At 53.3% G+C, this 25,991-nt stretch overlaps 1 protein-coding gene across 1 annotated transcript in view; it reads right to left on the bottom strand.

The window, feature by feature from the left end:
• The window catches only part of LOC143682890 (cubilin-like), a 247,417-nt gene that overhangs the window by 113,391 nt on the left and 108,035 nt on the right, over positions 1-25,991 (bottom strand). The window contains exons 28-31 of the mRNA XM_077159299.1: positions 16,817-16,998; positions 14,082-14,256; positions 13,443-13,612; positions 966-1,125 (exon numbers count right to left, since the gene is read on the bottom strand). Of these exons, the coding sequence (XP_077015414.1) occupies positions 966-1,125; positions 13,443-13,612; positions 14,082-14,256; positions 16,817-16,998 (687 nt within the window). The remainder of the gene's footprint in view (positions 1-965; positions 1,126-13,442; positions 13,613-14,081; positions 14,257-16,816; positions 16,999-25,991) is intronic.

Raw genomic sequence — 25,991 nt, 5'->3', positions numbered from 1 at the left:
GGCTGCGGGCACACACACACACATGGCTGCGGGCACACACACACGGCTGCGGGCACACACACACACGGCTGCGGGCACACACACACATATGGCTGCGGGCACACACACACATATGGCTGTGGGCACACACACACATATGCACGCACACGTTTCAACTTCCACCAGCTGCACGGGCAGCGCCCAGGTGGACGATTTCGTGGATAAAAGCACAAGTGACCTTCCCTCATTGCTGCAATCGATGTCAAGGGCATTCTGTGCCGAGGAAGCCTCACGCACAGTGTAAAAAGCGGGCTACTTTGTTCATGATCCTGCCTTGAAATCGCGGGAAACGGGCAGGCAGCAGCAGACCAAAGGCTGCAAGCCCGAGCCAGGCAGACTCTGCAGGGACCGCCCTGCTCGGGTCCTGGAGCTCTGAGGCCCTGCGCTCCTGGGGAGGTGCGCCCCACCCACTGGCCTGCCATTGGACCTCAGGCCGCGGCCCAGAGAGGCAGGCGACAGTGTGGACAGCACGAGCTCAACCGAGACGTGGGGCCCAGGGGCAGCCCCCCAGCCCCCACCCCAGCGACTTCCTCCCGGGGGCCGGGCCCCTCTGCATGGGGGGCGGGGGACTCACAGGACTGGCACCTCTCCCCAGGGGGCCGGGCCCCTCTCTGAGGATGCCTGGGGCTGGGGAGGGGTTTGTGCCTGGCTGTCAGGGCTGCAGGAAGGCTGGCTGCGGCCATGCGAGGACGCAGGGCCCTGGAGCCCCTCCTGGGTCAGCTCCCTGTGCCAGGGAGGGGGCCAGATAAACGTCCCGCGCTGGAGGTTCTGCGCCTGCCCCAGCACCGCCTTCCCCCTGGGCCTGGGCCCGGAAACAGGGAGACCCGAGACGCAGGCGGGGCCTCCTCTGGCGGATGGGGCAGCTGCTGACTGCCCCTCGGGGGGCGGGGCGGGGACGTGGCGGGGCGGGGGCGCGCGGTACTTGCCCTGCGTGAAGGCGGCGCGGAAGCCCCTGCCGTGCCCGGACGCGCGGGCCTGGAAGCGCAGGAAGAAGCTGCTGCCGGAGGAGGTGAGGGCGCCCGGCCACCGCTGCCCTCCACATGCCCTGGCCACGCGGGCGGCCGCCGCATCTGGGCCGTCGTGGGCCTGCGAGGAGAGAGCACCAGAGGCGGCCCGAGCCTCAGGGGGGACTCGTAACTGGGGCACGGGGGGGGGGGTGCGCGCTGGGGTCACAGGGGGTCGCACTAGGGGCCCGGGAGGGTTGTGCCGGGGACATGGAGGGGGCATCCTGCCGCCTTCCCGAGGCCGCCCGCGAACCCCTCCGACCCCTCCCAGGCCCGCCGGGCACAGCGCCGCGCAGGGTGCGGGGCCACCACGGCCAGAGCCACGGAGGGACAGGCGACCAGGGCGCTCACGGTCAGGGCCCCGACCTGTGCACCTGCTGCTCCTGAGGCTAAGAGCGGGGCAGGGCAGGTGCACCCACAGGCCGATCGGCCAGGCTGGGCACGTGAGCTCCTCTCCGCCCACGGCGCCCTCAGGCGTCTCTGTGCCACGGAAAGTGTCGGGACACCAGCAGGCAGGGGTCGTGAGAGGTGTTCGGTGCTGACTGTCCTGGCGGCTTTCCTGGGCGCGCTGTGACTGGACACTGTTCTCAGGTTTACACAGGCACACGAGTTAAAGGGTTTTACAATAATTACAGTAACTGTGGTTCTGGAGCATCGTTTCTTTTTCCTTTTCTTTTCCTTCTTGTTTCAGTTTAATGTTTTAAACCTATATCCTCAACAGAACACTTGCAAATAAAATCCACAGGACATTAAAAGAATCATGCACCATGATCAAATGGGTTTTATCCTAGGTGTACAAGCGTGCTGCAAGGAAAGCAATTAATGTAATGCACCACATTAACAAAATAAAGGGGAAAATACATGATTGTGTCCACTGAAGCAGAAAAGGCATTTGATAAAACCCAGCATCCTTTCTTGATAAAAAGTACTTAAAAATAGGGATATAGGGTGTGCTGCTTTGAAAGGATTTATGTACCCTAGAAAAGCCATGGTTTAATACTAATCAACCTTGTGGGAGCGTCGGTTTCTTCTAATCCCTATCCAGCACTGTATGTAGGAGACTTTAATTAGCTTATCCCTATGGAGATGCAACTCAATCACAGTGGGTATTAAACTTGATTAGGTAGACACGTGTCCACACCCATTCTATGTGGGTCTTGATTGCTTTTACTGGAATCCTTGAAAAGAAGCAGCACTTTGGAAAAAGCTAGAGAACAACAAGGGAGAAAGCTACAAGATCCTGAGAGAGCAGAGAACACCACAGAACCACGAAGCCGAGTCCACCAGCCAGTGACCTCTGCAGATGAAGGAGAAAGCTCTGGGGGAGCTTCATGAAGCAAGAGGCCTGGAGAGGAAGCGAGCAGACTGTGCTACATTCACCACGTGCCCTTCCACTTGGGAGAGAAACCCTGAGTTTCATCGGCCTTCTTGAATCAAAGTATCTTTGCCTGGATGCCTTAGGTTGGACATTTCTATACACTAGCTTTAAGTGGGACATTTTTTTGGCCTTAGAACTGTAAACCTGTAACTTATTAAATTCCCCTTTTTAAAAGCCGTTCCATTTCTGGTGTATTGTATTCTGGCAGCGTGCAAACTAACACACGAGGGCTATAAAACTCGTAGGAGGAAATGTAGGGATGCGTCTTTGCAGTCTTCTCTTGGGCAATGGTTTCTTGGACTTTACACCCAGAGCACAAGCAGTGAAAGAAAAAGTAGATAACTGGGACCTCCTCAAGATTAAGAACTTTGTGCATCAAAAGACTTTGTCATAAAAGTGAAAAGAAAACTTACTCAGTGGGAGAAAATATTTGGAAATCATGTATCTGATAAGAGTTTAATATCCAGAATATATAAAAAATTTCTACAATTCAACAATAAAAGGACAAATAAGCCAATTTAATGAAGAGCAAAACACTTGAATAGGCATTTCTCCAGAGGACATGCAAATGTCTTAAAAAGCACAGGAAAAGAAGCCCAACATCACTGGCTATTCAGGAATTCAGGAAATGCAAACCAAAAACGCGGGATATCATATCACACCCAGTAGAATGGATACTATTTAAAGAACAAAAACCACAGAAAACCAGCGTTGGAGGATCTTCCACCTCATTCCCTGCCACTTCCCTAAACTAACTCATGCATGCAAGGCCAAGCCCCGGGCTCCCGGGCGGCAGAGCAGCTTGGAGTGGTCCTACAACACCGTGACATCAAATCAGGGCTGTCACTTTTAAAATTTATTTATTTTATTTTAAAATAAATTTAAATTATTTATTTTAATTTATTACCCCAAGGGTGTAGATATTTGCTACAAGAAAGCACTGCAAGGAAGAAAACGTGAGAAACCGTGTTCGCATTTGCTTTAAAATTCTGAAGATGTGGGAATTATCAACATGCATTTCCCCTGCCCTGTTCAGTTTCCAGGCAAAGCGAGGACACACATACTTCAGGCTGGCACTAAGTTAAGATGACGTAATGATCTGATTCTCACCTAAGTCAATTCCACGAGTTTTCTAGGCCTGGGAACTGGCATTCTGTCTGCCGCTAGGTGGTAAAAGTTAGAGCAGCAGACAAGAAGCCTCTGTCCACCTCCACTAAGCACTTTGTAGGTACTAATAAAATGACATTTTGGAGTTGAATCCATGAACAAAACGTGGCCCCCACTGGGGAGCTCCCACCCAACTGCTCCAGAAGCGACGAGCCCCTGCCGTCGACTGAGTTCTGTGGAAGGTGAATCTGGTCCTCACAAGGCCTCCCGAGCTTTCCACAATTTCCAGCCATCATCACATGCAGTCAAAAAACAAAACTTCATACTGAAGACCTAGGAGACTCTGAAAGCACAGAAGCAACGGATGCCGAGGCCCGAGGCCTCTCAGGACGGAGGGAGGGTCCAGCCCCTGCCGGCCCCCAGCTGGCCAGCGGGGGCCCTGGACAGCCGCCCCCAGCCGGAGCCCTGTGCCCGCCGTTTACCCGCTCCCCTAGGTGCTCGGGCAGCGCCTCACCTCCGCTGGGGGGCCGCCCCCCTGCCCCGTGTCCTCAGGCCCCTCCCCCCGCAGTCACACTCCACGAGGTGTGAGGAAGCTGCGGGGAGTCACAAGTTTTCAACGCAGGCGCGTTTCTCCTGACTCACTGTGCGAGTTTGCACACGCACACTTCCAAAGGGAATCTGCAACTGCGGCCCAGTTAGACGCTTGTGGTTCCGCTTCCAGGTGTCCGTCCTGGAGACACCCGCATGTGGTGAGTGTAGAAATGCGTGCCAGAATGTCCTTGAGGCACAGGTGGGCGTGACACCTGAATGTCCTCATAAATGCAGGTGGGCGTGACACCTGAATGTCCTCGTAAATGCAGGTGGGCGTGACACCTGAATGTCCTCGTAAATGCAGGTGGGCGTGACACCTGAATGTCCTCGTAAATGCAGGTGGGCGTGACACCTGAATGTCCTCGTAAATGCAGGTGGCTGTGGCACATGGCACAAGCAACTTAATGTCCATCACAGGGGGCAGATAAAACGACTGACGTACAGGGAAGGTGGAATAGGACGGGATGGCGAAAAGAACGCATCCGATCCGAACGCTTCACCACAGAAAAGTAAGGAGAGCACACTCAGTGGGAGAGCACGCTCAGCAACAGGGCAGGCCAGGGAAGGGGGCACACGCACCAAGTCATACCGCATGGTGTGCATGGGGATGCATGAGTGGGGAAGCACAGACCTCCCCTCTGGGGCGGGGACAGGCACAGGGGCTGGGCCGGGCTTCATCCCTCCACCACCCTCGGGAAATCAGAACTTGGAATGATGCGGCCGAATGCCAAGATGCACTTTAGGAGCGCTGTGCTGGTCTGAAAAGGTACATGTACCCTAGAAAAGCCATGCTTCAATGCGAATTCCATTTCGTAAAGGCAGCCGTTTCTTTTAATCCCTATTCAGCACTGCATGTTGGAGACTGATCAGATTATCTCCAGGGAGTGAGACTCGCCCAATTGGGGGTGTTCACTTTGGAATAGAGAGAGATGTGGCTCCACCCACTTGGGTGGGTCTTGATTAGTTTACTGGAGTCCTGTAAAAGGGGAAACAGTTTGGAGACTGCGAGAGATCTGGAAAAAGCAGAGGACCACAGAACGCTCTAGAACCACAAAGCAGAGTCCACTGGCCAGTAACTTTCAGAGATGATGGAAAACGCCTCCCGGGGAGCTGGAGAGGAAACTAGCAGATGACGCCGTGTTCGCCATGTGCCCTTCCACATGAGAGAGGAACCCTGAACTTCATCGGCCTTCTTGAACCAAGGTATCTTTCCCTGGATGTCTGAGATTGGACATTTCTATAGACTTGCTCTAATAGGGACATTTTCTCGGCCTTAGAACTGTAAACTAGCAACTCATTAAATTCCCCCTTTTAAAAGCCATTCCATTCTGGTCTATTGCATTAAAGCAGCTAGCAAACTAGAACAAGTGCCGTGATGTTTCCCGTCACCACAGAGCTTCCAAGAGAAAGACGCTCCATATAGGAAACGGAGATTTAGAGGCACAGGATAAGATGCTCTCCATGCACCACTGTAACACAACACCAGAAGGAAGGAAAACGGGCTCCACTAGTGGTTAGTGAGGGACAGGTTCATCCTTATGACCACCTGTAGAGCAAAAAGGATTCTTAAGAAAACATGTATTCAGATTATCTTACGAAAAACAGGGCCCCCATGATGCACCAAATTGCCTTAATTCTGTGTGTGTTGAGTGTGTGAGGAAAATAAGCAAAATACGGGTAGTCTGTCTTTGTATTATATTAAGAATAGTGTTAATTTCTTATTTCTACTTTTTCTGTATTCTACACATTAAAATGAGGATGTAAGTTTTTTAATAAAGTGGATTAGAAGTGATGTGTTTGGCCATTCGATAAGCAACGGGTTCTGGGCTGAGACGAGCTGGGCCCCCAGTGTGCGAATCCGGGGGGAGGGGACATGGCCTGGGCCCCTGCCTCCCCCACAGCGCCCGCCGGCCGGGCCTCCCACCACAGCCCTCCCAGGCTCGGCTCCTGCATCCAGCTACCTACAGCCCCGAACCTGGGCGTCCCCTCCCGGCTGCCCCCCAGCGAAGGCCAGAGACATGCGCTGTTCCCCACATGGCCACCCCTGTCCTCTCCCCTGCGGCCTCCCAGACCACTGCTGCAGTGACTCAGGGGTGCCCCTGTAAATGTGTAAGCTCCCCTCGGTCTTGTCCCCACAGCTGCCCGTGGGCAGTGCTTGAAAACCTTGAGAAAACTGAGTCCTCTGCGAGCTGCGCTGGGGAAGAGGAAGCTCAGAAGCCAAGGGCAGCGGGCCAGGGGGCCCGGAGGAGGTGCGGCTGGCCTCGGGGTCCTGCCCCGCTGACCCCCAGCTGAGTAAGCTGCCCCGGTCCCAGATGGGGTGCAGCCTCCCCCACTGGGCGCCCAGGTCAGCGAGCCTTCCATCGGGGCTTGGTGTCTGGGCGGGCAGATAACCCGAGGCCACCGTCCTGGACCTGAAGCTGCGACCTCTGATCCCACTGGACCCTGTGCACCTTGGCCGGGCGGTGGCTCTCAGCGGCTCCCCACTGCGTGTGCCCTCACTCCACGCACGCGCCCCCACTCTGCACACGCCCCTACTCCGCGAGTGCTTCCCCCCTCTGCACATGCCCCTACTCCGCGGGTGCTCCCCCTCTCTGCACATGCCCCTACTCCGCACGTGCTCCCCCACTCTGCACACATGCCCCCCTCTGCACACGCCCCTACTCCACGCGTGCTCCCCCCCTCTGCACACGCGCCCCCCTCTGCACATACCCCTACTCCGCACGTGATCCCCCAGGCTACACACGTGCCCCCCTCTGCACATGCCCCTACTACGCACGTGCTCCCCCAGTCTGCACACGTGCCCCCCTCTGCACACGCCCCTACTCCGCATGTGCTCCCCCACTCTGCACACGTGCCCCCCTCTGCACACGCCCCTACTCCGCGTGTGCTCCCCCCTCTGCACACGCCCCTACTCCGTGTGTGCTCCCCCCCTCTGCACGCACCCCTACTCCGCACGTGCTCCCCCCTCTGCACACATGCCCCCCTCTGCACACGCCCCTACTCCACGTGTTCTCCCCCACTCTGCACACGCCCCTACTCCTCGCCCCCACGGCCTCTGGGTGAACGCGCAGGCGGGCAGGATAAGGTGCTCCCTGGAAGACGACCCAGAGGCACGTGCACGTGAGGGGCAGGAGTGTGCGCCTCATCGTGGCCAGGCAGCGGCCCCGGGGGATCTGGCGTGGATGCAAACCGCTCCAGGACAAAGGAAGCAGTCAGCTTAGCTGCAGGCAGGGGGCCCCTCAGGCTTAGGAAGTCACACCGTGAGGTCACAGCCGCGAGGAAGGAAATGGACTGTTACTCACCATAAGGGCGCCTCCCACATGGCGGAAGCCCTGGTTTCCTCGTCCATCTGTGATCTTACCAGCGGTCAAGCCCCCTGGGTCCGAGCCACACCTGAGGCCAGGGCGTGGTGCCCCTCTCTCCCCCCACCCCCGCACCCCCACTGGAATTTCATGGGAGGTGAGAAACCAACACTCTGCAGCTGTTACATCCAATGACTCAGATACTCCTGGAAAGGTTGATTGGAAAAGGAATCTGCGGAGCTCATTTACTTTCGCAAATAAACAAGCACTTAGGAGACCCTGAGCTGAAGTGACACAAAACAGAACGAAATCTGTGTCCCAGGAGCAGCTGTGGCCTCGGGTGGGTGCACGCGCTCCCAGCTGTCGGCCGCAACAGAAGGGTGCTGAGAGCCAGTCACGACAGCACGTCCAGACGGGCCACCGGATCCTCGAAACCGCGTGGAAACAAAACCTTTGGGGGTGGAGGGGGTGGGGCGGGAAGCAGGGGCCTGGGAGGGCTGCACACCTGGCACGCAGGTCACGTGGTCACCTCCCCCTGCACCCGCCGTCTGGCGATGAGCACAGACCTGCAGGCTGTGGGCCCTGGCTTTCCTCCAGAAAGCCGGCCCCGCACCCTTTCCCCTTCCTCAGGAAGCAAACAGGCCGTGCGAGGGGGTCTGCCCTAGGGCTCGCGGGGGACAGGCAGCTGGCGTTCAGGGCCCAGACATCCTTAAGTCATGAGGCCAACAGGCCGAGGAGGTGGCCCTGGGACAGGACACCCCGGCCCAGTTCATGCAGACAGGAGGAAGTGCAGAGACAGCTCCCTGGGGGGCCTGCTGCCACCCCAGGAAAAACCCAGAGAGGGTTGTGCAGGAGAGCCCAAGACCCACCCTCTGCCCTCAGGGCAAACACCCTCTCCGAGGGCACGGGTGGGTCTGCTCTCCTGGCCCGCGGTTTCTTGGGCCTGAACTTCCATGTTCTGCCTTTGAAGTTGTTTTTCTGCAATTTGTCCCTTTTCCGCCCCCTTTAGTCTAGACTGGCAGTGGTTCTGTCTATATAGATCCCACAACACTGTTGGTTTTCTATGGAGCACGCTGGGATCATGGCCATCAGATGAAAGGAGTTTCCACAAATCCTTTCTGGATAACTCCATCTCCAATCCTGGCTGAGTACACAGGATGGCCAAGCACATGGAATGACCGAGTACACAGGACAGCTGAGGACACGGGATGGCTGAGTTCACAGGACAGCCAAGTGCACAGAATGGCCAAGAATGGCCGAGGACACAGAATGGCAGAGGACATGGGATGGCCGAGTACTCAGCTATCGTGTGTACTCAGCCATTCTGTGTACTTGGCTGCGCTGTGTACTTGGCCATCCTGCATACTCGGCAGTCCCGTGTACTCTGCTATTCTGTGTACTCTGCTATTTTCTGCACTCAGCCGTCCTGTGCCCTCAGCAATTCTGCATACTCAGCTGTCCCATGTACTCAGTCATGCATGTACTTGGCCGTCCCTGTACTCAGCATTCTTGTGTCCTCGGCAGTCCCATGCACTCTGCTATTCTGTGTACTGTGTCATTCTCTGCGCTCAGCTGCCCTGTGCACTCAGCCATCAATGTACTCGGCCGTGCTGTACTCAGCAGTCCTGTATCCTTGGCAGTCCCATGCACTCTGCTATTATGCGCACTCAGCTATTCTGTGTACTCAGCCTTCCATGTACTTGGCAGTCAGATGAATTCAGTCATTCTGGGTCACTCCAGGCATGTACTAGGCCACGTGTCCACTGGTGATCTGTGTGTCCAGCAGAGCACTGCCTCTGGGCCCCAGTCTAATGCTGAGGGTCATGTGGAAGAAGAGGGGGGCTGGGCAGTGCTGCTGCATTTTTAAATTCCCCTTGGCTTCCTCCATTTCCTAAATTCTGTTGTGGAATCCCCCTACGTAGGTAGGGGGATTGCTCGGGGTTACCTATGGGCTCCCCGTTCTGCCGCCTGGGCCTAGGGGTGCCTGAAGAGCTGCACCTGTCAGCAAGTGGGGGTAGCCAGCCTCCCCAGGGGGGCCCTCATGGCACAGCAGTCAGGCCAGGGTCTCCAGCATCCACACGGCAGGTCCAGCCCCGGGTCTGCTCCCCCTTCTTCCTACAGGCACAGCTCTGGGGGCCCCCTCCCCTCACTTCCAGAGCTCTGGGTGGGTTCCCCAGGCCCTGGTTTGAGCATGAGACCGAGACCCCTCATCCATGTCGGGGTCAGTGGGGGCGCCAGGCGCAGAGGCCGGAGCCAGGCAGAACTGCCAAAAGGACCCTGGACACTGCACAGACAACCGCCCCAGCAGCTGGCCGAGGAGCTCAGCGATGTCTGCACACAGCGGTGCGTACATGGGGAGATCAGCTGAGGTGCTGGACCATGCAGCGAGTTCACACCCAGCGTCCCTCTGGCCACAGAGGTAGACAGCCGGTGCCCAATGCGGCGCTGTCATCCCAGGACAAGCGGCCACTCGGAGGGCAAGGCTGGGGTGCTCGCCCATGGCCGACCTCCTCCCAGCTCACGGGAGGGACCCTAACAAGCCCTTAGATCCCACTTCTTCACTTTTGTGTGATACCAACCCAAAAGTGGTACAAACAAAAACATCTTTGCTTATAATCACTTATGCAATTTTCAAGAGAGATAATTTACAAGTCAGAAAAAAGTAATCTGCTTTAAGCCTTGTGTTCCCACTCCTCCTTCTGAAAATCCAAATTTGGCAGGGCCAGCCTGGTTCTCGCGGCCTCTGCCTGGGCGCCTGGCCACCTTCCTCGGCTGCCCATCCCTGCCATCAGCTGCCGCCTCCCCAGGGCACTCTGCCCCATGGTGCCAGGTCCCCTCCATCGTTGACGTAACAGTGACGTCCGCCCGTGCCCCTGCCTTACCCCTGGGCCTTTGCTACCTGGAGACACGGCACCTCGACCCAAGGCCAGTGCCAGGCCCCACCTTGCTTCCCCACTGTCACCCCCTCCCAACAGGTCAGTCCTGGGCTTTCCAGAAGCCCCCATGCCCACGCCCACACCCCATTCTCAGCAGGGCACAGAAGCCCTGCAGCCTCGCCTGCTGGATCTCATCGCCTGCACCTCCCAGGGTTGCAAGGGCCCTCTAGCCAGGGGCACCCAGTCCCCAGGCCCACGGCACCCCCTTCCCTTTGGAATCATGTTTTTCCCTCAGGATGGGGTCCACCGAGTCCCAGGTTCACGATGGCTGGGGGTGTACTAAGGGAAAGACTCCTGGCAATCCTTTTCTCCTGAGGGACGAGTCGCTGACCTCACCTCCCCCAAAGGGGCACCAATAAGTTCTGTGCCCATGCCAGGCAGGGCGGCCACTGTGTCTCAGGCATCCCTGCGGCCCCTCTGACCTGGGTGCTGCCCCACCCCCACTGCACAGATGAGGCCACCCTCCTTCCAGGCAGCATGGCCACAAAGCAGCAGCGTGCAGGCTCAGTGCCCCCCCCACTCCACTGCACCCCAGCGCCGGGGGTCTCAGCCGCGGCTCCAGCCACCATAGGAAGGTCGGCTGAGCCATGCCTGCCCACTGGTTGCGTCATCCAGGGAACCCCTGAGGCTGACAGCCTGTGGACTGCCACGTGCTGCACTCTGCCTCGCCTGTGGTGCCTGCTCTGGGGCTTCCAGGGGATCCGATCCCAGGGCCCACCTCCTCCCTGCCTGTCCCCCAGCTCCAAGCTGAGATGTGACTGTGGTTCTAGAAACCCCTGCCTGAGCATCTGTACCCCATGTAGGTGGGAAATGCTCCTCGTGAAAACATGGCCATGATGTAGCGGTGAGTGCCATGGATCATGGACTGTGCGGAAGAGGAGAAACAGACAGACTGTGGGGGGCGGGGGCAGCAAGTGGGGAAGATATGCCTACCACGGCAATACTGCGAGGGCGACAATTTGTCTCTGGCCTGTTCAACTTTCCTTGAAGCTCCCTTTCCTACTTTAAAACTTACTTCATTCTCCACCAGTCTGAAAGGCTCTTTTAGGAGAGCAGAGAGTTCTCTTGGTAGTTAGTTTCTTTCTTTATGCTGAAGATACCAGTCCATTGTCTTTTTCACTTCCAATTGCCACTGCTGAAAAGTCAGCAGTTTGACACATTCTAGAAGTAATCCATTCCCCTACCCACCCACTCACCTACCCCACTACCCTGAGTTTTTGTTGGCTTTTGCTTTGCTGAGTAAGGATATCTTTGTATTTATTGTGTTTGGTTCTTGGGTGTGTCAGGATTCTTCCTTCTGTGAATTGACGTCTTTCGTCAGTTTCAGAAAATTCTTAGCCATTGTTGCTTCAAATATTGCATCTGCTCTGCTGGTCTCTCTTCTTTCTCTATGGGACTTGCTTAAATGTATTTTAAGCCCTTTCTATATGTCCTCTTAGCTCTCTTCTGTATTTTTCATCCGTTTGATTATCTATGCTTTAGTTTTGATAGATTCTTCTGACCTATCTTCCAGTTCACTATTTCTCTTTTCAACTCTGTCTAATCTGTATAATCTGCAAATAAACCCTTGCACTGAGATTTTAATTTCTGCCACTGTGTTCATCAGTTCTAAAATGTTGATTTGGTTTTTTTTTCATATTTGCAATATCACTTTATTTTATAATTTACAGTTCCTTGCTGAAAGTTTTGAGTTTGATTCTTATTTCTGTGAGCTTAGTAATGATAATTATTTGACAACCTTCTGGTAATTTTAGTAAAAGGTAGAAATGGATATAGTGTAGTAGTGAGTTTGTTTCCATTGTTTGCTGTTCATGCTGTATTTCATTCCTGTTATACTGTCTCCTCATGTACCTGTGCTGGTTTTGCCTGTAAAAAATTATTGGTAGAAATAAGGTGTAATGATTTTAACTCCCTTCCATGGAAGGCTTTAAGTTGCATGGATGGACTAGCAATAAAGGCTCTCTTTTCACGAGACCAGGACTTATGAATCTGGGGCCCCCCACTCACGTTAAAGAATGTGGCTCTGTGAAGGCCCTGCTTCCATTTCACCCAGATACTGGAGGTTTACGGGACCCCCAGGAGGTTCAAACACTGGTCCTCCATCCGGAGAAGCTCTTGGAAGCACTGCCAGTGCCCTTGGACCAGCAAGCCCCGGTGGGCAAAGACTGTCCCAAATACTAGGCTTGGGTCCTCAGAGAACAACTTAGGAATTTCATTCTACCATCCGAGTTACTTGCTGAACCATGGAAGATGTTTTTCAATGTCTTTTGGAACTTGTTGGTTGTCTTCAGGAGAGTTGGTCCAAGTCACCATTACAAAAAACAAAGTTCCTAGAGGTTTGTCCGAGGTTTGTCCACACAAACCTGAAGACACAGGCATAAACCATAAACCAACTGAGCGTGGAAGTGGATTAACAATGCAGTGCAACTGAATGTAATTTCAATTACTGTAACTGAAAACCCCCCACGAGAGAGGAGTTCTTTGAAGAATGTGAAACAACCGAGAGCCATGCCTCTTCTCCTGCACCTCTCTCTGTCCTGCCAGACCATGATTTGTTCAAGTAGCAGAAAGAGAGACACTGGTCTCAACAAAATGAGAACCCGGTGAGAACACCAGAAGATCAATAACAATTGATCTAAACTAATTATGGCAAATTCTTTCCACTATACTTTCCTAATCGTCCTTGCAGCCAATTCTGGCCAATGGTTTGGAAGGGTTTTCTGTGAAAATGTGACTTTCCTAAAAAAAGAAAATCAAACAAACAAAAACCCATAAAACAACCACAAATCAGAAAGACCCAGGATGTTCAGAACTGCTTCAGTCATTTTTTGACCAAGAGGAAATAAATGAAAGTCAGCACTAAGGATGAGACAGCTAACGCTGAGTGGATAAACCCTGAGACTGCCTAGCTCCTGATTTGCTACTAATTAAAAAGCACATGTCCTAAAGGCTTCAGTTGCTAGAAGTTGGGTTTTCTGAGACTCGACATTGGAACCATCACCATGAACGCTTTCAGTGACTGTGCTCTGACAGTGGGGTTTTGACGTGGGGTCAACGAGAAAGGCTCAAAATGGGGGTCACTTACCGTAATGCAGGCGTCCTGGGGTTCAAGGTCAAAGTCAGTGAAGTTCAAGAGAACCCGGTGGTTTCTTTCAACACGAATGACCCAGGCGCAGTCTGTGTTGCTCCCGTAAGGGCTGGGGTAATTTGGAGAATGAATCTCTCCGCTGGGAATCTGGAAAATTCCGCCACAACCTGTAGTGGGAAAACCCAAATCAGTGGTGAGAGCCGTGTCCACAGCACGTGAGAGGAGAGCGAGCCCACTTCCTGCCACCCAGCACTGGGGGAGTGAGGCCATTGGGGGCCTGGTGTACTCCCTCGGGCATGTTCTAGCTGTGAGTCTGGGGTCCCCAGGGCTCAGCCCCTGCCTGGGGGGCAGGGGGGGACGATGGGCATGAGCAGCGCACCTCAGTCGGAGGCTGCCTGCGGGTCGCGTGTAAAGCGGGAGGGAAAGGCCGGGCAGGCAGGCGCCTTCAGCCCGCGGGGCGCCGGTACCGGGGTGGGGGTCGCCTGCCGGAGCCTCCCCATCCCCGCCCCCCGCCCCGCCTCTGTGCCCAGTCAGGTCCAGCCGGGCCTCCCCAAGGCCGGGGCACAATGCTCCTGGGAAGGCGGGAGCTGAGGGCTCGCCCTCCTCACCTCCCTCCCGTCGTGGGCCCCTCCTCACCTCCAGGGACCGCCTGCCAGGAGGCGTTGAAGCCCCTCCCGTCGATGGAGCTGTCCGTCTTGAAGAGGATGGTGAGCTCACTGCCCGTACTGGCCACGTGCAGGGGCCCGGCGGGTGCGCCCTGGACGCACAGCTGCGCCAGGCGGGGGCCGCGGACGTCGGGCCCTGCGTAGACCTGCGGCGGGTGCGGGCAGGGCCTGTGAGGGGCGACGCAGCGCCGGCTCTCCAGGGGCGGGGACGGTGCACACCAGGCCCCCTGTGGGCCAGTGGTCTGCGCCCCGAGGGCCCTTTCCCTCTGCGCCCCTCTGCCTCGGGAACCCCGCTGCCCCCCAGAAGTGCCTGAGCGTCACTGCAGCAGGCGCCCCGCCTTCCCTCCCCTCCCACGCTCTCTCTGGCAGAGGCTATGCAGGAAGCAGACAGCACGTGTGCTATGACACCAGCAGGGCCGCACGGAGCCCTTTGTCACCAGGGATGTGTCCTCTGAAGGCTCCTGCTCCCCCAGCCCGCAGCCTGAGGACTTGAGAAGCGAGGCGGTGAAGGTCTGCTTTCCTCCTTCCTTCTGGGGCATCTGGGAGGCCTCCCCGCCCAGAGCCCTGGGGGACTGCCAGGCTTACCCCTTACCTGGACAGGCTGTCACCTGGCCAGCCCTCACCTGGGCAGCCGTCACCTGGCCGGCCCCTCCAGTCATGCCACATGGCTTCAGACCTCCCAAGTTCCTGCAAGCCCGCCTTCTCTGCCGGGCACCCCCCAGCCACCCTCCTCCCCACACAGCACCCGCAGCAAGGCCACCCGGGGGACCCTGGGCTGGGTCATCTGGGAGGGGCTGAGTGAGGCTCAGACAGCAGAGGTCCCCCCAACGGTCCCTTAGGCTTGACTTTATGGGAGAGGCTGTCCAGTGTCCAGGTCCGTCCTCCACCCTCAGACTCCACGCACGGCGAGACCCTCGCGTGTGCACCTGAGGCGCACACTCACACATGCCGAGACACACATTCACACATGCACACACACACATGCACACATGCAGAGACACACATTCACACATGCACACACACACCGAAATGCACACTCATGCATGTACACTCACACATGCCGATACACACTCACACATGCGCACTCACACATGCCGAGACACACACTCACACATGCACACACACATGCACACACACACACGCACACATGCAGAGACACACATTCACACATGCACACACACACCGAAATGCACACTCATGCATGTGCACTCACACATGCCGATACACACTCACACATGCCGAGACACACATTCACACATGCGCACACACACACGCACACATGCAGAGACACACATTCACACATGCACACTCACACCGAAATGCACACTCATGCATGTGCACTCACACATGCCGATACACACTCACACATGCCGAGACGCACATTCACACATGCACACATACACACGCACACATGCAGAGACACACATTCACACATGCACACACACACCGAAATGCACACTCATGCATGTACACTCACACATGCTGATACACACTCACACATGCGCACACACATGCCGAGACGCACATTCACACATGCACACACACACACATGCCGAGATGTACACTCACATATGCCGAGACCCGCACACACATCCTCGCACACACTCTCACTCACACGTGCCCCCCTTGTCACACCATGCAGGGTCCTGGGAGCCGCGTGCCATATCCCCCCTCCTGCCTGTGCCCCTGCCCCTGCCCAGGACCCCACCCGGCCTTGCCCACGCTGACCCATGGGCACCACACCCCGTGGACAGCAGTGGGAGCAGGACGCCTCCTGGGAGGGGAGGGGAGGAGAATGAGATTTGAATCCATAATGGCGTCTTTGTCTAAGGAATTCCCTGGCCAGACAGGAAACGCCACAGAGAGAGAGAGACAGCTGTCCCAGAGGAGTGGCCGGCGGCCCCCACGTCAGGAAGAGTGAGCAGCCTCAACCCTCCCTCACAAGCACACAGGGTACGACTATGGGGCCCTTGGAGCTGGGGGTGCAAAGCTGGTCTGTGTGTTCCCCCACCAGGGCCCTTGGGGAGCAGCCCCCCCAGAAGCCTCTGGAAGAGCCACACCGCCCTGCGGGCCCCTCTGCCCCCCCTCTGGGTGCTAGCTGGCCCCAGTGAGCCCTGTGGGGGGCCTGGCCCAGCCCCAGGAGCAGGGACCTGAGAGGGGGTGCAGGGGGAGGCCCTCAGAGGCCTAGAGGCCTATGTACTTACCCCATGGCAATACCCCCCCAGGGGAGTGTGGTTCTTCGCCTGAACCCCCAATCCCTCCTGGTTCCCCCTAATCTCACCTGTGCACTGCGGGTGGGGGGAGTTTTGAGGGGGGCTTATGGGGTGCAGAGTCCCTTTAGAGAGGCCAGAGCCGCTAAGTCCCTCCCCAGCCACCTGGCCTTGGGGTACATTCCCGACCCTCTGCCTGCACCGGAGCGCCTCCTGCTCCCTGAAGCGTCTCCCAGGCACCCAGGTCTCCCCGCCTCGCAGGCTGCCCCTGGGATCACCTTCTCATCACCCTGTTTCTGATCCTTTTGGAAACTCAAGGGAAGAAGTACCCCCACCCCCGACCATGGCTGCAAGCCCGCTACCCTGCAGGTCTTTTCCCCAGCGCCTACCCAAACCTCTGCAAACAGAACCCTGCCTGCCAACTTCCCACGATTGGACAGTACATCCCGAAATGTGGGGTGCAGGTTTAGGGGCTGCCAACAGCGGGCAGTCCTACCTCCAGGACGTCATAGTTGCAGCTGGCATGGTATTCCACGTCGAAGTCATGGACGGTGAGGTGGACGCTGCTCCCAGGGGCAGCACGGAGGTACCAGATGCACTCTCTGTTGGGGGGGTACCTGCCCGGGTACCCGGGGCTGCTGAAGGAGCCCCCAGCTCCTGACTGCTCCCCGCCGCAGCCTGTGAGACAGCAAGGGGTCAGCACGGGGGCCGGCAGGGGTGAGGCCCAGCGAGCAGGAAGCCGCAGCAGGGCTCAGCAGGGAGCGCAGGGGCCTGGGGTTCTGCAGCCGCAGGGCCGACCCGAGCTCGGCCTCTTTTCTGGAAAGCACTCGGACCTTATTCTCATCGGGTCAAAACCTTGGGCAGTTATCTCAAAACGTCACGATCCTTTCTGGGTTTTCTCCATTACATTCAGGTAAGCATCGCACGTGGGAAGCCCAGGGGCCCTGTGCGCTGCCAGCAGTGGGCCAGGTTCTGGACCCAGCATGCTGTGGCCAGGTCCTTCTCAGGTCCAAGGACTTGGCACGAGAGATGAGACGGCGGAGGGAGAAAGCGCACGCTGCAGGTCCCTGCCCAGGAACTGACCCAACGGGTACGTGAGAAACCAAGCAAGGAAAGGCTCCGCAGCGCACGTTTTGTGCACATTTCACAGCACCCTCTGCACCCTTAGCGAGCGGCCAGGGGAACACTGCACGTGCAGTGGCTCCTGCACCAGGAGGAGGGGGCCCAAGCCCTGCCCCCCCAGCCAGGTGCTGTGGCCAGGTGGCCTCAGTGCCCGTCGTTCCACACGAGGGGAGGGGTCGCCTGCTGTGGATGTGGGGGGGGGGGCTCAGCCGCACAGCCGCCCACCCCCACGCACCCTGCAGGAATTCAGATGCAGCAGGACAGAGAAGAGAGAGGAAACCTTACCCGACAAGTGAAACGCCAGGAAGGCTTATTAAAGACAAAATGAGGAAAAAAGATGGGTTACCTTGGCAATTGATTAAGGAAATGTGTTTTGCTCTGTAACATGTTTGGGCCTCCTTTTCTAACTTTTCAGAATATTTTTTATTGGTTGGCAAATGCTTCCGAGAGCCTTGCTTACCCTGCTGTGAAGCTTTTCATGTTGAAATCAACAAGGCCCCCCACTCCACTATGAACAAATGTGCAGTTACCAGCAATGAAATTAAACTACCGAGACTTAACCGGTAAGCTCCTGAACTGTGCCTTCTGTCCACTCCAGGCAAATTCCTCCCAGATGGTGAGTTTTAAAAGTTAGAAAAGATAATCTCCACTGAATTCGGAAAGGAGCTGAGGAGAATTCCAAGGAGAATCTTGGTTCAGTAAAGAGATTGAGTCCAGCTCACAGTGCCCCCATCTTCCCGGGTCACCAGTTTCCCGCTTCCCTTTGGAAACATCTGAGTTTTCAGGCTTGAGGTTTATGGCCAAACACAGGACCTGTTCCTGTGTCCTCTGAAGCCCCTATTTTATTTCTGGTTAAAATCCTACAGAAAAGCTGCTTAAAATTAGACGTGCTGACATTGTTTATAGTCTGTGGTGAATGTTAAAAGAAAAGCAGAAATGACATGAAAGATTAGAAAGTATTTTCCCCACCGTAACAATACATGGAAAAAATTCCTGAAGCCCAAAACCAACCCGATGCACCCAGCCTCGGTATCCCTGCACACCTCTGGGGGTGTCAGCACTGTGCATGCCACAGAACGGGGCTGGGGGCCCAAGCGGGGCAGGGACCCGGCTGTGACGCTGCCCTGTCAGAGCCACGCGCCACGCATCGATTCCAGCGGAACCACACGGGAGCCGGGGAAAGGCCTTGAGGCAGGTCGCATGGCTGGTCCCAGATATAAAATGAGGAGCGATGTACTGCTTGGACATCGGGTCTGCTCTGCGTTATTACTGAGGCTCATCAGAGGATGGAGTTCAGTGTTTTCATCCTGGTTGATTTATCTAAAAGCCATGTGGCACTTTCCCTCGTCCTCTGCGGAGGCCTGAGGCTTCCTTACGAATCCTCTGCGGCTGACGGGATGCCCTCCTGCAGCCCAGGAGCCGCCTCGGACCTGGGATCGAGCCAGACCTCAAAAATCAGCGCCTGTTTGTTCACCCACTTGTAACTCTGCTTTTCCCCAAGATTCAAACCAAGCAGAAAACAAGTTCTATAATTTTAAAGAGAAACAATTCGTTTTTGGCCTGTCCTGCCTGCTCCCACCTGCTGCACACTGCGTGTCCTTCAGAGAGAAATTCCTACATGGTTGAGAGCGCCTGAGGCGTGCAGGCCTCGTGTCTCTGGTTTGCCTTGTGCGCTTGCCCCCCCTGAGGTTAATGTGGCAATAGCTAAAACTCTGATTTGAAAGTCAACATAAAAAAATAGAGAATATTTTAATTTTATGATGCATTACAGTCAAAACTATAAAGTAATGGAAAATAAAGCTAATTCTCATAATTATGGTAGATATGTAGCTCCATTTTTGTACTTCTAAATTTTTAAAGAGATAAGCATAGCTTTCTAAGTCCATCCACTGATTTGATGAGTATTTACTGGGCACAGGACTGTGGGCAAAAAAACCCATCCCTTAAATAAAAGGCACCTCGCATGCAAACCACTGAGGTCTTAATGCTTTTATTTCAGTTTGCAAAGATTAATTTTAATAAATACCCATTTAAAGGAGCCATCAGTGAATCTGTCACGGCCTTTGGCTGTGGTGAGTTACAAATAAAAGTATATATATCATCATGCTGAGTTGCTAAAATATCATTTTAAATCTGTTTGTTTTGTTAGTACTATACTAGTATAACTCTGTTTATATAAGTTTCCAACCATGGATGAGAGATATTGATAGTGTTAAAAAATCACTATTTTTAATAGCACATGAAACCTCAATCTGCTGGGTGCCAGCTCTTCTCCCTAGATTTTGAGATCCTTTCACAAATGTGTAATTTTACCAGCCTAAAAAAAAGGGGGTCAAAAAATATATTCTAAAACTGAAAAAATGAATGATGCCTGTTTTTTTCTTACGAAATTTTCTATTCGCTAAAATTTAAATATACAGTGAACATAAAGTTATTTTGTTTCATAAATTCAAGCTGTCATCAGGATAAAAGTGAAATTTTAGTACATGAATTTGGAATTGTGTAATTATGGATTTAAATGAAAAAATTAAACTGGTATCAAGAGTTAGAACTTTTAAAATTACAGATGAAAATAATTTGCATTAAACAGCGTATCTGTGTGACGAGTGTATATCGTGAGTATGTCTGTTGCCCCAGGTATCGTGTTGCACGCACTTAGCTATGGAAAAGGGGGTCAGTTACTGGAACCTGCATCAGCACGTTCCATCCCCATGTCCATCAAAAAATCTTGCTGTCCGTAGCTGTGAAGGAGTGCAACCTCGCTGAGATGAGCCAGAAGCGGGAAAGTTTCCGCAGCAGCTCTCACCTGGCCCTCTGGGGAGCCCGGTGGGCTTTACTGCTCCAGGGGGCTGCGTCCAGGCTGCTCGTCCTGACAAAGGCCGCGGGGCCCGGTGCTGAGGTCAGCACCGCAGGCCTAATCTTGGCAAGTTTCCGACTCTGTTTTCCTATTAAATTTACCTTTACCTGGGGCCAGCGTGGGAAAAAGTTTTATTCTTTACTCGGCAGGAGTTCCCCTCGGCCCGGGGCTGAGAGCTTGGCAAGCGGCTGTAAAGACCCAGTTTCTCCGGAGTGAGTCACCGAATGCCGAGGGGGCCGAGGGGGCCGGAGCGGGCAGGAGGGGGCCGAGGCGAGTCCCCCCTGGGGCTGAAGGACACTTCCACGTGCAGGGACGCGGCCGAGACCACCCCCCAGGGTTCAGCCCCCGGAGCAGACGAAGGCGGGGGTGCAGAGCTTGGGCGGCGAGCACGGGGGCTCACTGGGGAGCCGGGCGCAGAGGGCGCGAGAGTTCCCCAGGGCGCGGAGTGGGGCAGGGTGCGTGCGGGGCGCGGGTGGGGGGTAGGGTACACGCGACAGCTCCCCGGGGCACGGAGTGGGCAGGGTGCGCGTGGGGCAAGCCCCCACCCCGCTTCCCAGGGTGGGAGGAGTCAGGCCCGCCTTCTAGGGGTGTCCTGCCGGTGAAAGGAGGCGCTGCCCAGGGTCCCACAGTGCCTGGGGTGGGCTGCGGGCCCCTCCCTCAGCCGTGGGGGGGCTGGCTCGTCGGGGCTGGGGCGCAGCTTCGGGGCACACCCAGCAAGCGCACACTCTCCTGGCTCGGGTGGGGAGGAGGACCCCACCAGCCCCCCGGGGCCTCGCCCCCAGGCCCTACACCGGCCGGGAAATCCCCTCCAGCGGCCGGACCCTCTGCGCCCGAGGCGAACCCAACAAGGCCTGCAGGGAAATGTCCTTCCAGGCTGAGCGGAATAAAATAAGCCCTGGGGAGGCTTCGCGTTTCCGCTGTTTGAAATCGCTGCGACGTCTGGTCCCGGGACAGGTGGCCCCTTCGATTTTCCTTCCTCGTCGGCCTTGGGCTGAGCCCAGCGCTTATCGGCAGGAAGCAGCCCCCCCAACCCCCACAGCCCCGCCTTCACAGCCCCCCCAGGGCACCGGGCACGGGGTGACCCACCTGGCCCTGCCTGCTGCTGGCCAGTTAACACATTTCCATAAAAGAGCTTTGCCAGCCCTGCTGTTGTTTTTACCTAAAACAGGCTATGTGGGATAAAATTTCAGAACAACAAAAAAGTCTGTTCTATCTTAAACTTATTTTTTTTTTTGTTTTCTAAACAAAGACACTTTAATAAAAACCAACAGTGAAACAGCCACATGGAATCAGAGATGCGAGCCTTAAAAAGTTAATCCCCTATGGCCCTCCTGAAATGCAGTCCCTCCTTGTGCTCAGCATTTCCTGAAAGAACATTCAGGAAACGGGTGGGATGGGGGAAGTGCAGCTGTAAATGGACACGCTAGGCCCCGAAACTGGAGGAAGAGAACGAGAATCAACCCAAAACTGCAGATGCCTGAGAAATCAGTGGTCCATGTTACAAAGACGTCAAAAAGCAAAAGCATATTTAAAGAGAGAAGGGTGGGACGAGGGCGGGGTAGGGGCTCGGGACCAGTCACCTCCCCGACCCAACAGCTGCCACAGGGGCAGGGCCCTCCTGAAACACCAGAGGCGAGAAGAACAGGGCACAGGCTGGGGCGAGAGGGGACGGTCAGTTACCGTAAAGCCTGTAAACTGCTCTCTCTGCGTAGGGGCTACTGGCGCCCATGCCCCACCCACAGGGGAGGGCACCGCAGGGTCCCTGGCTGGCTGCTGGTGACAGAAAGGGGCATACAATCCCCCTTCCCCAGGAGCAGGGGTGTGCACAACTGACCACGGCTTCTGATTAGGGGTCCAGCCCTCCCAGGACAGGCAGAAGCCGAGGAGCCTTAAAGACACAGCACCGCATCAGGGCTGCACCTGCCAGGCAGGCCGGGAAAGCTCAGCTTTGGGGAGCCCTGGAAGAGGCTCCTGGAGCCCCTCCTGAGCCTGCGCCCCCTCCCTGGGTCCCTGGGCCTGGTGGCACTGGAGAGGGCTGACTGGGGAAGCCAGCCCTGGTGGGCCCTCCTCCGGGAATCTGCCCTCCAGGTGAGGCAGCTGGGGACAATGAAAGGAGCACAAGAAGCTCCAGAAATGACAGCCTTGGGCACAGCCTGATTCCAGTGCCCAGGAGGGGAAGGAGAGGAGCTTCCGAACGCCTGCAGACAGAGCCCTCCACGACCACAGGCAGAGCCCCAGGACGAGACGGAGGCTCAGAAGACAGGGGAAGCCTTGCAGGGCACAGCCCTGGGCATAGTCTCCTGCAAGGAGGGCTGAAGCTCAAGGAGATCTCAGCCTTACCACCAGCTGGTTACAAAACCAGGAAACAGACGCTACCAGGGAGCACATCTCAGAGCTAACACTTTTAAGTATTAAAATGCACAGGGTGCCGAATAGAGTACAAGAGAAACAAACGAGAAAAGATGGCCCATCCATAGGAAGAGGACAAAGATCCAGAAATCACCAGTGAAGATGAGAAACTGGGCATATCAAACAGCCTTTAAAAAGTGATCTTAAAAACACTCTGGGAGATGAAGGAAACTATAGAGCAAAAATTAAAGGATATCAGGAAAACAATGAATGGAAAATGTGAATCTTTCTTAAGAGACAGAAAATTTTCAAAGGAACCAGACACAACTATTGAAGCTGAAGACCACAACAACTGAAATGAAAAATTTGGGGGAGGGTTTCAACAGCAGGTTGGAGCCGGCAGAAGTAAGAATCAAAGACAAGACAATTGAAATAAGTCAGGCTAAGGAGCAGAAAGAAAAAAGAATTATAAAAAATAAAAATAGCCTAAAACACCTCTAGAGCACGGTCAGCCGCACCAACATACACAAGATGGGAATCCCAGAGAGAAAAAGAGAGAGAAAGAAGCAGAAAGAATATTCACAGAAATATTGTCATACAAACTCCCTGAATTTAGTCAAAGAGACAGTGTGCACATTCAAAAAGCCCAGGATAAACACGGAGGAAAACACACGCCACACTGATACCTCTATTAACTGCAGAGGCCAAGGACAGACCTGAATGCTCCAAGAGAAAAGCAGCGTGCTAGGCCCAAGGACGGCCCAGCTAGACAGAGTGCAGATTTCTGATCAGAACCCATAAAGGCAAGAAGGCAGAGGATTGAAATACTTAAAGTGCTAAGAGAAAATAACTTCCAGCCTAGAATTTTATATCTGGAGAGACTGTCTTTCAAAAAGGAGGGGAGACAAGACACTGCAAGACAAAAGCTGCGGGAATTCATCTCCACTGGAGTTCTTAGACCTAAAGGAAAGGATTCTGGTGGATCAAGGCAACATAAGGAAATAATGACCTCTGGTGATGGTGATCTTTTCGGTAATTATAAATGCCAATATTGTATTGCATTGTTTGGTATGTAATTCTACTTCTTACTTCCTATGGGTGCCAAAATGCAGATCATAAAAGGTAATGATAAATCTATGGTTTGGGACAAACAGCATACAAAGATATAAGTGGTAACAACTACAAAAAAATGGTGAGGGGATGGAGGGATATAGGAAAAGTATGTGTTTGCTATTGAAGTCAAGTTGTTATCAAACCAAATAAGATCATTAAATATAATTACAATGTTAAAATTTAATGCATATGAAAAGTATATCCAGATAGAAAACAGAAGGGACACAATCAAATAGATATAAAAGTCGGTATTAATGGAAAAACTGAAGGACAAAAAAAGTATAAGACTTACAAAGGCTAAATAGTAAAAGGGTAGAAGAAATCCCTGCACTATCAATAATAACTTTAAATGTAAATGAATTAAATACTACAGTTAAAAGGCAGAGATTGGCAGAATGGATAGAAATGCATGGTCCTACTATATGCTACCTGCAAGAGTCTCACCTTCAACTCAAAGACACAAGTAGGGTGAAAGTGAAAGAATGGGGAAATATATACCATGCTAGTAGTAACCAAAAGAGGATTGGGGTAGCTAATATCAAATAAATAGACTTTAAGTCAAAAGTAGTTATGAGGGACAAAGACGGCCATCAAATACTGATAAAGGGGTCCATTCAAAAAAGAAGATAATAACAATTATAACTATAAATGCACCTAACAGAAGAGTCCAAAAACATGTGAGGCAAATACTGACAGATTTGAAGAGAGAAACTGATGGTTCTACATTAATAATAGGAGACTGTATTATACCACTTTCAACAATAGATAGAGAATCTAGTCAAAAGATCAATAAGGAAATACAAGACTTGAACAATACTCTAAACAAACTAGACCTAACAAGACACATGCAGAACATTCAACAGCAGGTGAATACACACACTTCTCAAGTCCACGTGGATCACTCTCCACGACAGAACACATATTAGGTAACAAAACAAAGCACTATAAATTCAAACATTTGAAATCATAAAAGGTATCTCTGAGCACAAAAGAATGAAGTCAGAAAATAACAGAGGGAGAAATGGAAAATTCACAAATACTTGGAAATTAAACAACATATTCTTAAACAACCAAGGAATTAAAGAAGAAATCACAAGAGAAATTTGGAAATGTCTCAAGGCAAATGAAAATGAAAATACAACACACCAAAATTTAATGGATGAAGCAAAGTCAGTGCTGAGAGGGAAATTTATGGCTCTAAATTTTTAATTTACATTAAAAAAGAAGAAAGACTTCAAATCAGAGCTCTCACGTTAAAGCTGGAGGAACTAGAAAAAGAAGAGCAAACTAAACCCAAAGCAAGCATAAAGAAGGAAATAACAAAGATGAAAGCCAACATAACTAAAGTAGACTGAAAAAAACAATGGAGAGAATAAACAGATTCAAAAGTTGGCTCTTTGAAAGGACACCAATGAGACTGAGAAACCTTTAGTTAAATTAATGAAGAAAAAGAAAAAAGAGAATACAAATAATGAAAACAGGGACATTACTACCAAGCTTGCTGAAACAAAAAAGAATATAAGCAGATACTATGAATAACTACAAACCGATAAGTTAGGGAACCTACATTAAATGGAAAAATTCTTAGAAACACACAAACTACCAACAATGACTCAAGAAGAAATAGAAGATCTCAACAAACCAATTACCAGTAAAGATGACTAGTCTTGAAACACCTCCTAGCAAAGAAAAGCCCAGAACCAGGTGGCTTCAGAGGGGAATTCTGCCAAAGATTCCAAGAGTCTTAACTCCAATTCTACTCAAACTATTCCAAAAATTAAGGAGGTCTCATTCTGTGAGGCCAACATCAACCCCCATACCAAAGCCAGATAAAGATACAAGAAGAAAAGAAAATGACAGACCAATATCTCTCACGAATATAAATACAAATCTCCCCAAGAGAATACTAGCAAACCAAATCTGACAATTATGCACCATGATCAGGTGGGATTTACCCCGGGTATAGAAGCGTGGTTTAACATGAGAAAATCAATTGATGTGATATACCACATTAACAGAATGAAGGAAGAAAATACGATCATTTCAGTTGATGCAGAAAAGGAATTTGACAAAATCTAGCACCCCTTCTTTTTAAAAAACAAAAAATACTTAGAACACAAGGAATAGAAAGAAACTTCTCAACATGAGAAAGGGCACACGGGAAGAGCCCACAGCTGACATCCTACTCAATGGTGAAATACCGAAGACTTTCCTTCTGAGATCAGGAACA

This window comes from Tamandua tetradactyla, chromosome 1, assembly GCF_023851605.1.
Source record: "Tamandua tetradactyla isolate mTamTet1 chromosome 1, mTamTet1.pri, whole genome shotgun sequence".
NCBI lineage: Eukaryota > Metazoa > Chordata > Mammalia > Pilosa > Myrmecophagidae > Tamandua > Tamandua tetradactyla.
The sequence above is the reverse complement of the archived record's forward strand: the minus strand, read 5'-3'. Positions and strand labels throughout refer to the sequence as shown.